The sequence below is a fragment of the Erpetoichthys calabaricus genome, chromosome 4, assembly GCF_900747795.2.
Source record: "Erpetoichthys calabaricus chromosome 4, fErpCal1.3, whole genome shotgun sequence".
Classification (NCBI taxonomy): Eukaryota; Metazoa; Chordata; class Cladistia; order Polypteriformes; family Polypteridae; genus Erpetoichthys; species Erpetoichthys calabaricus.
Window position 1 is genome coordinate 194,994,877 of NC_041397.2, and position 13,071 is coordinate 195,007,947.

General features: G+C 36.8%; 1 protein-coding gene across 1 annotated transcript in view; it reads left to right on the plus strand.

Annotated features, from left to right (window-relative positions):
• LOC114650474 (C2 domain-containing protein 2) overlaps window positions 1–13,071 on the plus strand; it is a 140,519-nt gene that overhangs the window by 118,347 nt on the left and 9,101 nt on the right. The window contains exon 13 of the mRNA XM_028800126.2: window positions 7,233–7,512. Within this exon, the coding sequence (XP_028655959.1) occupies window positions 7,233–7,512 (280 nt within the window). The remainder of the gene's footprint in view (window positions 1–7,232; window positions 7,513–13,071) is intronic.

Genomic DNA, 13,071 nt, shown 5'->3' on the forward strand with positions numbered 1-13,071 from the left:
TAGTGGACAGAAAGTGTGTTGCAGTGTGCAAGCATGTACCTGAACAGATGCACTATAATGAACCTGACCCTGACCCAGTAAATGATCAACCGGATCAGACAGCATAACAACTTTGTTTGAATGTAATTAGCAGAATGTCAAAACAGGTAATCAGATGTAGAATTTATTTTTTAACCAATTCATTTAATTTGTGATCAATATCACTTAGTATAGCCCTTATATTCCATAGTTTATTGGCCACATCTTTTACATCATCCACTATTGAATTTTGTGACTCCTGAATAGTCCATCAGCATATAGCCAGATGTCCTCCCAGAGGTTTCCGAGGCAGAGGTGAGTGTACAGCCAGTGCCCAAAGACATGCTCGGCTCAGCAGCACCATCACCGCTTGAACATCCCGCAGGGGTCAGCTTTTGTAATATTGTCTGAAACAGAATAAACTGACGGTGGGCTATGTCTTGCATTTTAACATCGACTTTGATATCTGACCACTTCTTTTTTCTTTCGGACACTGAGACTTTCTGAACTTGAACTTTCGAGTGTCTTTGCCATAATTTTGTTTCTTATACCACTGCGTTAGCCAACAAAGAATAGTACATTTTTCCTTGCTTCCACTTCGCGTTCGCTGAAATTCATTTTTTCACGTGCCTTTTCCATTGTTTTTTAACCAAATGCTGAATGGAAGGTGATATTTATACTGATTTGCATAATAATATATGCAAAATTCTGGGAGGAGTCAGGGTGGGGCTGCAGGCGTGTACACGTGTGTTAAATTTCATGTTCGTTGGGATTTGTAAGGGAAAGTGCATGGAACTTGGCGTACACACAGGTTTATGCATCTGGATTTCTTTGTGCATATGCACATTTCCACTTTTGACCGTACACCGTGTTTTAGTGTGAATTATACGCACGCCGTTATACGTGAGGTCCCACATCTGTGGATGAAAGTGAAAAAGGCATTAATAACTGTGCTATATTGCCTTGGGTGTGGGTCATTCTTATATTCTTAGAGCCTTATATGTACTCTTTATGCACTCATGTGTGACACGTTGTGTAAAAGTTCAGTTAATAGTGCTTGAAACTGCCTGTTTTTAATTAGGACTTCCTAACATCATGAATTTAAATTTCACATTTAAATTGCACATTTAAATTAGAAAATGAGATCATATAGTGTAACATTTTAACTTTATTTTTTGTTCTTTGATAACAGTTTACATATACAGTGCATCTGGAAAGTATTCACAGCGCATCACTTTTTCCACATTTTGTTATGTTACAGCCTTATTCCAAAATGGATTAAATTCATTTTTTTCCTCAGAATTCTACACACAACACCCCATAATGACAATGTGAAAAAAGTGTACTTGAGATTTTTGCAAATTTATTAAAAATAAAAAAACTGAGAAATCACATGTACGTAAGTATTCACAGCCTTTGCCGTGAAGCTCGAAATTGAGCTCAGGTGCATCCTGTTTCCCCTGATCATCCTTGAGATGTTTCTGCAGCTTAATTGGAGTCCACCTGTGGTAAATTCAGTTGATTAGACATGATTTGGAAAGGCACACACCTGTCTATATAAGGTCCCACAGTTGACAGTTCATGTCAGAGCACAAACCAAGCATGAAGTCAAAGGAATTGTCTGTAGACCTCCGAGACAGGATTGTCTCGAGGCACATATCTGGGGAAGGTTACAGAAAAATTTCTGCTGCTTTGAAGGTCCCAATGAGCACAGTGGCCTCCATCATCCGTAATTGGAAGAAGTTCGAAACCACCAAGACTCTTCCTAGAGCTGGCCGGCCATCTAAACTGAGCAATCGGGGGAGAAAGGCGTTAGTCAGGGAGGTGACCAAGAACCCGATGGTCACTCTGTCAGAGCTCCAGAGGTCCTCTGTGGAGAGAGGAGAACCTTCCAGAAGGACAACAATCTCTGCAGCAATCCACCAATCAGGCCTGTATGGTAGAGTGGCCAGACGGAAGCCACTCCTTAGTAAAAGGCACATGGCAGCCCGCCTGGAGTTTGCCAAGAGGCACCTGAAGGACTCTCAGACCATGAGAAAGAAAATTCTCTGGTCTGATGATACAAAGATTGAACTCTTTGGTGTGAATGCCAGGCGTCACGTTTGGAGGAAACCTGGCACCATCCCTACAGTGAGGCATGGTGGTGGCAGCATCATGCTGTGGGGATGTTTTTCAGCGGCAGGAACTGGGAGACTAGTCAGGATAAAGGGAAAGATGACTGCAGCAATGTACAGCAATGTACAGAGACATCCTGGATGAAAACCTGCTCCAGAGCGCTCTTGATCTCAGACTGGGGCGATGGTTCATCTTTCAGCAGGACAACGACCCTAAGCACACAGCCAAGATATCAAAGGAGTGGCTTCAGGACAACTCTGTGAATGTCCTTGAGTGGCCCAGCCAGAGCCCAGACTTGAATCTGATTGAACATCTCTGGAGAGATCTTAAAATGGCTGTGCACCGGCACTTCCCATCCAACCTGATGGAGCTTGAGAGGTGCTGCAAAGAGGAATGGGCGAAACTGGCCAAGGATAGGTGTGCCAAGCTTGTGGCATCATATTCAAAAAGACTTGAGGCTGTAATTGCTGCCAAAGGTGCATCGACAAAGTATTGAGCAAAGGCTGTAAATCCTTATGTACATGTGATTTCTCAGTTTTTTTATTTTTAATAAATTTGCAAAAACCTCAAGTAAACTTTTTTCACGTCATTATGGGGTGTTGTGTGTAGAATTCTGAGGAAAAAAATGAATTTAATCTATTTTGGAATAAGGCTGTAACATAACAAAATGTGGAAAAAGTGATGCGCTGTGAATACTTTCTGGATGCACTGTAAGAAGTATTATTTCTATGAAGCTAGGTATTTATCCATGACTTACTGTTTTGGGACTTACTTAATGGCAGAATGGTGTGTCTAGAATGTACCATTTATTTGTATGGTGATTGGTGAAATTAAAATGCTTGATAAGAGAAGTTCCCTTATGACTGACTAGTCATGCAACAGAGAACTGTGCTGTTCACATAGCACGCTCCACTGGCCAGCTGTAATAAAAGACATTCATTTGTAATGATAGCTCAAGACTCTTATTTGTTTTTCAATACTTACTTAGTATTTTCCACAACAGTTAATGACTGTGTTATCTAGCTTTGGGTAGGAGTCATTCTTAACATTTTTAGTGCCTTGAAGGTGCTTCCTATTCATTCATGTGTGACACATTTTGAGTGTATGGCTAGCACTGTGAATCTATACTTTTTCTGCTACTATAGTGCTGAAATTTAATTTTTTTTATTAATATGGAAATGGTAATATGTTGTTATAGTAAAGTTTTAAAGCTAATGAAAAGATCAATCTAAATATTATTTTAAACTGTGGGGCCCTGCCCCCTGCTCGCTAACCCCTGTGCTGGCACTATGCACCAGCCTCTTCGCATCTCTGCTGCTCGCGTATGGGTAAGCGGATGTATAATTTAAACAGATTATTTTCATGGGATATGTTACATATGCATAATAGAACTATTTTACATTACAGCGAGTAATTAACCATAGTTAAAAATAGTAAAACGGAATAAATTGAAATTAAAATTATGTTTCATGTTGCATTAGAGGTATTCATTGAGTTATACGTTTCCATTCTTTTTTTTTCTTAATATATTTTATTAATTTTTATTGTAATCATTCCATACAAATAGATCAATTTGTAACCAAACAAATTAAAGACAAATCAAACCCCACCCCAGAGAAGGAGAGCTTAGCTAAAGGAGAATTGCTTAGGGCTTTTTAATAAGACAACATTAAGCAAAGGAAAGGGAGAAATAAATATAAATGTAAATAAGAGATGGAGAAGGGAATTAAATGCGGTAATAGTTATTTCTCTTATTCTAAAATAATATTGATCAGATCCTACCAGGTTTTGAAAAAATTTTGTACAGATCCTCTAACTGAGAATTTGATTTTTTCCAATTTCAAATAATATAAAACATCGGTTTCCCACTGATTTATCAGAGGAGAGTTAGGATTCTTCCAGTTTAACAGAATAAGTCTGCGTGCCAAAAGTGTAGTGAATGCAATTACTGTTTGCTTGTCCTTTTTCACTTCAAGTCCGTCTGGAAGAACACCGAACACAGCTGTTAGTGGGTTAGGAGGGATTGTGACCCCAAGGCTGTCTGAAAGGCACTTAAAAATTTTTGTCCAAAATGATGTTAATTTGGTGCAGACCCAGAACATGTGAGGCAGGAGCTTGGTTGCAGCGTTCGCAGGTTGGATCTTGCCCTGGAAACATTTTGGACAGTTTTAAGCGAGACAGATGAGCTTGATACATAATTTTTAGTTGAATAATTCTATGCTTTGCGCATATGGAGCTCGAGTGAATTCTCTGCTTTGCTACCTTCCACTCCTTTTCCGATATATTGATTAAGAGATCTTCTTCCCAATGTCCTCTTGGATCTTTGAAAGGTAGGGACTCTAATAGGATTTTATATAATGCGGAAATGGTGTTTAATTCCTCGGCATTGAGCAGTATTTTTTCCAGCATTGTGGAGGGTGCGAGGTGGGGAAAATCGGGCAATTTCTGTTTAACAAAATTTCTAATTTGAAGATAGTGAAAGAAATGTGTAGCTGGGAGGTTGAATTTTGAACGTAATTGTTCAAAAGATGCAAATATGTTGTCTGTATAAAGATCTCTGAGCATTTTAATCCCAAAACTTTTCCAGGTATTAAAAACTGGATATGTTTGCGAGGGTTGATAGAGGTGGTTTTCTTGCAGTGGTGCCACCGATAAAAGATTTTCCATCTTAAAATGCTTTCTAATTTGGTTCCATATTCTAAGTGAGTAAAGCGCAATTGGGTTATTAGTATATATTTGCGATAACTTGCATTTATTGGAGAGCAGAGCTGGGAGTATAAAGAAGTACTACAGGATTTTATTTCTATTGCGGATCAGGCCTGTGTATGTTCATTTATTTGTGTACAGGTTTTTATGGCTTGTATGTTTGCTGCCCAGTAATAAAACTGAAAATTAGGTAGAGCCATGTCACCTTCTGCCTGAGGTCTTTGTAGGGTTGCTCTTCGGATACGTGGGTGTTTTGAGTTCCAAATGAATGAGGTTATTGTTGAATCTAATTGCTTAAAAAATGATTTATTGATATATATTGGAATGTTTTGAAATAAAAAAAGAAGTTTAGGAAGGATATTCATCTTAACAACGTTAATTCTTCCAGCTAGAGTGAGATGAAGGGTTGACCATCTATCCAGGTCTTGCTTAATTTTTTCCATACAGACGGCAAAATTTTGTTGATAAAGAGCTTTATGTTTACTTGTGATATTTACCCCTAGGTATTTATACGTTTCCATTCTGTTTGGCTTTGAAATTGACACACAAATACTTTTTAAACTTCTTTCTTTGATATCTCCGTCTTTCGAAACTATTATCTCTGGCAATTCATCACATGTTGGTTTATTATAAATGCGACAATGATCTTTCGGATTCATATAGAAATCCAAGAAAACTTCTTTGTCCGTGTTTTGCAGATACATTTTGTGTAAGTGTGATACTTTTGGATGTATGCATTTGTATCCATTATTGGCTGTAAAATTTCTAACACGTTCAGTTGTTTAACTCTTTCGATTCTATGTTGCATCGCTTCTCCGTGATCATAAATATAAACCTGACCGAATTGTGGTATCTTCGAAATTAAACTTTAATTAGCTTTAATTGTTGCAGGACCACAGATTCTCGGTGTATGGTCCTGAATTGTGTAAATCTACGTTTTGAGCATTGAATGTTGTGATCGTGAACAGATTATTGTAGATTCGGATATTTTGCCTGTAGTGTTTGTGGATTTCACTTTGACCAAACAACAAATCTTTTAATTCTCGCGGATATACCTCTTCATTGGGAAGAAACACTACTTTTCTCTGATGGCAACACGAATTAGACAATGTACAAGTCTCCAACTTAAACTCCAAAGCCAAACAATATCTGCATACTTCTGTCATATCACCTATGTCCATATATTCGATTTCTTTTCTGCTGTTCCGTTATTTCACCTAGTAATAATTTCCATTTGTTAGCGCTTTACTATCAGTTTTTTGAGACTTTCGAATTTTAGTACTTTCATAATCTCTAACCTGCTCTGCATGTGTATCGTGCCAACGTTTTTGAACCTCTTTACGACATTCTGCTTTGTCTTCTACTCTTTCTTTTATTTCTGACCCTGCTTGGACCTGCTAGGTTTTCGGTTTCACTTGGTTTCGGGCTGATTATTACTTTCCTTATTTTCCAAATTTGCACTTAGATTATTATTGTTCTTTTTTGCATTGTTTTCTCTCCACCGCGTTTGGTCCACTTTTCGACATGCTACCCTTTCTTCTTCGCTTAGTCAATGACATGTCATCTAGAACGTATAAAATTATTGTCCAGAAAAGGACTACATCAATGGAAATGAATAGATTGTGTGCCTAAAAATACTGTCCAGAAAAGCTTCTTTAAAGGATGAAACTGAGGACTTTTCATAAACGATTTTAAATGAGGAAAACGTAAACATTTATAAGAGCCGAGAGTGTAGGAACTGTGTCTGACAAAAGCATTAACACAAATGAGAGCTGAGTGGACCATAGGTGTGTTTGAAAATGGATGAGAGGAGGGCAGGACTTGACAAAATCTTGGCAATAGTCTCGTCTTGTGGGACTTGAAAAAATCTATTGGCAAAAAGTCTTGTCTAAAGATTTCTTTTTATAACAGAGAGATGTCAGCCAAATGACAGTCATTTGTTTGGTAGTCATCTCTTGTTACTATATACTATAAAATAAATTTAAGTATATATTGCATTTCTTTTAGTATATATTAAAGAATGTAAAATAAATCATGACTATTTATATACATCTCATTCAGTTAATATATGAAATACATTATTCATCTTAAAGTATTTTCAATAAACATAAAATTGACATACTTCTTTTATACAGTATATTCTACAGTATATTATTTCTTCTTCCTTGTGCTGGATTTCACATTTCATTTCACATTACTGAATTCAGAGCTCTGCCTACTCAGTTTTCGGCACTGTTTTTAGCCACATTGAGAAGGCACCCAGAAAAACTTTAAAGTAAAATGAAAATTTTTCGTAAATCTGTGCCTTTATTTTCAGTACAGCTTCAAACAATTTTGAAATCTCATTCATATTCAGTTCTTCTGTTATTTATGTTTTCTTTTTTTTGATAAAGACCCCAGTATCTCAGGATGATGAAATGACTCTAATGATGGGTTACGCTGCAGCAATGGATGCTTCTCTGAATCACAATCCTCATTCAGCTGAGCCAGATCCAACTGTACAAGCACACACATCAGATCAGTTAGCACTGGAGCTACAGGACCCTAAAGAAGAGCCTAGCCTGAACTTAACCCATGAGTGGGATAATATGGCTGATCATGATCGTGAAGCTGATAAGATATCTCATCTCTCTGTGTGCATTGCGGACACAACTACTGTCAAGAAATCAAAAGGTAAATTAACTGTTGTTATGCAGACATTTATTTTTTCTGAATATAAATCTGATTCTATTAAAGGACTTAAACACTCGGGTAAAAATAATATGTTAAGAAAAGTATACTTGGGTTTAGCATGCTATAGATGATTTTGTGACCAATTAACAACACTCAACCTATTTAATTTCATAAAGCAACTTTTTTAACAAACGCAAATTTGTGGAACTCTCTATCTATCCATTTTAAAATTGTCATTTTTATAATCAGTTAATTCACAGAAAGCGTGGTACATACTGTAATAAATTAGTGAGGGTAACTAAACTGTTAGGTTTGAGGTTTGCAGCCCAGCCTTAGCCACTAGGTATTGTACTAGCATATACTTTTTCATATAAACAAATCTTAACCAGCAGAATTTAGGATCCAAAGTTTTCTCATTTGAGCATATGATTAACCATTAATAGGTGAAATATATAATTTGATATTTAAGTTTTAATTATGTAAAAAAAAAAGTAATAACATAAACTTCGTACTCCTTCATATTTGTAGTTGTTATATTAGAATATATATATAGTTCTATATAATTAAGGCCAAAAAGTTCTATCTTGGTCTCATCAGACCAGAGAATCTTATTTCTCACCATCTCAGAGTCCTTCAGGTGTCTTTTAGCAAACTCCATGCGGGAGTTGGCCTTAATTCTAAGCGGTATGTGTGGAGACAACCAGGCACTGCTCATCACTTGTCCAATACAGTCCCCACAGTGAAGCATGGCGGTGGCAGCATCATGCTGTGGGGGTGTTTTTCAGCTGCAGGGACAGGACGACTGGTTGCAATCGAGGGAATGATGAATGCGGCCAAGTACAGGGATATCCTGGACAAAAACCTTCTCCAGAGTGCTAAGGACCTCAGACTGGGCCGAAGGTTTATCTTCCAACAAGACAATGACCCTAAGCACACAGCCAAAATAACGAAGGAGTGGCTTCACAACAACTCTGTGACTGTTCTTGAATGGCCCAGCCAGAGCCCTGACTTAAACCCAATTGAGCATCTCTGGAGAGACCTAAAAATGGCTGTCCACCAACGTTTACCATCCAACCTGACAGAACTGGAGAGGATCTGCAAGGAGGAATGGCAGAGGATCCCCAAATCCAGGTGTGAAAAACTTGTTGCATCTTTCCCAAGAAGACTCATAGCTGTATTAGCTCAAAAGGGTGCTTCAACTAAATACTGAGCAAAGGGTCTGAATACTTAGGACCATGTGATATTTCAGTTTTTCTTTTTTAATAGATCTGCAACAATTTCAAAAATTCTTTTTTTTGTCTGTCAATATGGGGTGCTGTGTGTACATTAATGAGGGAAAAAATTAATTTAAATGATTTTAGCAAATGGCTGCAATATGACAAAGAGTGAAAAATTGAAGGGGGTCTGAATACTTTCCGTACCCACTGTATATAGCAGTACCTTTTGCATGTGATTATTTAGTTCAGAATTGCTGTTTTATTTATTTCATTTTGGCTGAATGGTATTCCATAACCCTGCCAGTATTTGGTACAAGGCACCAAACATGGGACGATGGAGCGAAAAATTTACATTGACTCAAAGAACATGCAGACTCTATACACAGAATGACCAGGCCAAGATTTGTGCTAAGTTTTCTGAAATTTTGACACAGCATTGAATTTTTTTTATATTTGAGTGTTAAATAATTTGCAATTACTTGCCTAACCAGTCAACCATTTGTGTAATGGATCTGTGGTTTGTAAAATATGAGAACAGCCTGAGATGGCTGATTTGACTATAGTTTCTTGATGCTCTTGTAAAGCACTAGACTATAGTACCACTGCTGCACTGTAGCCATTCAAGGAGTTGTTTTTGTAAATAATTTTGGTATTTATGCAGCTGTGTAATCTGTGGAAAAAGATTACTTAATTTTATTTTAGTCCAAGATCTTAATGTAGCCAAGATAGAAAACAGCTTGTTCATGAAGATTATATTGCAGTTATTAAGTAAATTAATAAGAGACTTGAAGTATCTATCTGGGTTAGTGTCAGCAAATATTGTAAGGGTCAAAGGCCAAAAAAAAAATCTATGTAAAGTATATTGCAACAATCAGAAATAATTATCAAAAATCTTAATCAAAAGGTCATGTCAGAATGTTCTGATAATAACTAATTACCGTTTTCCAAATGATGCTGTGATTTGCTGTTTGATTTATGGAAATAATCCAGTGCTTTGATATCTGGAAGAGAATACCACAGTCTTGCATAATGTTGATGCGATGATGTCACACATAGCAATGTTGACTTAACAATTGAGCAGTTGTGGGTGTCTCTGCCATAAACAACATGGCCAAGGCCATTAAAATCCTACTTTATCCTTCCTTGTATGCATTCATGTCAGGATAGACTCTGATTCATGGATTAATGAAACACTTTTTAATGTATATTTATATCTTATTATTTATATCTTTCAGATCCGGTAGTATGTTTTTATCCTATTCACCCTTTCAAATGAATTTAGCATATTCAATTATAAGTTTGTATTAATGCATTAATTTTTGTTAAATCCTGATTTAAAATATAAAACCCATTGTGCTATAGTTCTTCAGAATTATTTTCTTTCATAATCTTGCTTATAAATAACCCAGCTATATAGAACAAATATAACCGCCCCATATTTAACATGCTGACTTCCTTGCAGTCCAAATTAACAGTGCTTTATTTATACAGTATGTTGTTTTATCTTTCTTTCTTCATATCTATCTATTTATTGCATAAATAGTGATGTGAAAAAAAATATCATATTGGGAATAGGTTTTTAAATCCTACAGAAAAAAACCAATTTTACCTTTAAAAAGAACTTTTAACATTTTTGTACCATGACAATTGAACACAAATACTTTGTCAGAAAGCACTGCACTTATAATCATCCAGAGACAACTAAATAACTGTTATATTTTGTGTAGCATTTTAAAATAAAAGTTCTGCACTACACTAGAACCCTTGCCCAAGGGGCAAAAACCAGACATTGTCATCATATGTGCATAATTCCAAACAAATTATTGCTTTTCCCCCTGGTAATTTACAGAGTGTCAACAAGAGTATTTCTCAGGGGTTATCAAGTAGACACTTCATTGTTTTATTGAGTTAGTCCCCCAACACTTCTACTAGGATGAACAGTATATTCTGGTGTTCTAGACACACCCTGCTCCATAGCCACAATTGACACCTTCTGCATCATACCAACTATCCAAAACGACAAAAATTTTAACTAACCTCACTGGTACCATTAATGCATGCTCCACTGATCTTGCATGGTTTGATTAATAAATAAATAAATTAAACTCTAACACCCCTCTTTCTTCACAAGTGACAGAAGCTTATTTGTACCATCAGTGCACACTAAGTGCCACTGAGTCTGTGTTGCCTCTAAACATTTCAGCAATTCCAGACTAACAGGTACACAATACCTTCGTGAGTATAACATACTAAAGATGCACCTCCCCAGATAACCTGTCCTCTCCTCAACCATAACCTTTAACCTGCCCTTTCAGTTGCTTCAGAAACCTCATTCAGCATTTTGCTTAATAAGCCCGCCGTACACGCTAAATTACAAAATAAATGTGGTTGTTGACTTTGACCCCTACTTGAATAGTTTCACATGAGCCTGCCACTTGTGTTCCTGTTGTGTCTTCAAAAGAAACTATTAACTCAATAAAATAAAAAGAAAGCCTGTGTTACTGAGCACAAAGACATTTTTATAAATAGCTTAATATAGATAAGATACCTTGACACAACTGCTATGCTAATGGCCAGAACCTAATGGCATTTTTGCACTTTGTGTGATTGCTCTTCAGTAGTGCCCACTTTTAGTTACTATTAGTTAATGCCCATTCATGTTCCTCATTTGTTATGCTAATCACCAACACCCTTTTGGCATTTTGTCGTCTTTGTCAGTTATGCTTTTCAACCAAGCTTCCTTATTGCTAATCCTCCACTCAGTTTTTTGCATCTGCTTTCAGGGTGTCATTTTACATTGGTGGAATAGTTACATGTTAGAGTTGGTGCATATCAGTGCATTCCAGTGTTTTGACTATCTACGGCTCAGTGCAATTCAGTGCTTAAACCGGTGAGATTACAATATACTTTAAAAATAACAATGTCTTAAGTTACAGAATCGCGTTATAAAATAAGTGCTTAATCATATTACACTTTCTAATTTCAGTGCATACTGTATTCTAATTATCAAGTGTAATTGTATATAAAAATATCCAGTAAATATTCATGTGGATATATTTTCATACTTCACCAGGGAAATGGCTGTCACACGTCTTGGCTCCTCTTTCTGCTACTGGATGTTAGTAACAACCATTTTCCTCCGTTCTAATGCGTTAACTTTGTTCCTTGTACACCACATGTTTTCTATACTAAATCCCATCCTTCCTGTTTATAGCTGTCCTATAACATCCTGATACAGCCCATTGAACAGCATCTCAAAGATTCCACTTCCTGCCGGTTCTCCTTACTGTAGCCATAGATTTTAACCACCTCATTTATAGTGCTTGCCAGAGTCGTTTCAAATGTGACTTTAGCACACTTATATTCTTCCACTAATCTCGTTACCAATATCTCCAGAATTTCTTATACATACATTGATACACAACTAAGATACTGCAGGTCTCCCAACCATTTCCTAATTGCCTTACTTATAATCTTTACTAATTTCTCTACCTCTGTAACAGCTACTTTATAGATAATCAAAGGCCACATTGTCCATGGCAATAATCTAAACTCCAAACACCACAGTTTCAGCTTTCCAGCCAAATCTTATCTATGCAAACAATACCTAATACATCCTCTCTCAATGCGATGTTTTGCTCTTTATTGTTCAGTGCAGCAGTGTACCATCTACTCAGACTATTTACTGTTTTCTCCAATAAAGAGAAAATAACTTCCTCATCGATAATGAAGTTCTCCATAATCACTTTCCCCTTGACGATGGTACAAACTTTTAGATTTACTAGGTTTAACTGTCAATCTTGCCCATCTAAGGCTATCACTTAATTTAGACAATGGACAACATGTGGGTGGTGTTGTCATCATATTGTCCGTAGAGGTTCTGATGGGAGCAGACAAGTCCCATCCTATAATTTCTCCCAACCAACTACCCAGTTTGGCGCTGTAATGACCATCTCCATGACAATAGTGAAGGCCAATTGGGAAATGGTACACCTTGTCATTGTTACAATCTCCAGTTGCTACCTTGATGTTGAATAACCTTCCATAGAAAAGCACAATTGGTGATCACTAAAATATAGATAGATAGATAGATAGGTACTTTATTAATCCCAAGGGGAAATTCACATACTCCAGCAGCAACTTACTGATACAAAAAAACAATATTACATTAAAGATTGATAATAATGCAGGTAAAAACAAACAATAACTTTATATAATGTTAACGCTTACCCCCCCGGGTGGAACTGAAGAGTCGCATAGTTTGGGGGAGGAACGATCTTCTCAGTCTGTCAGTGGAGCAGGACAGTGACAGCAGTCTGTCGCTGAAGCTGCTCTTCTGTCT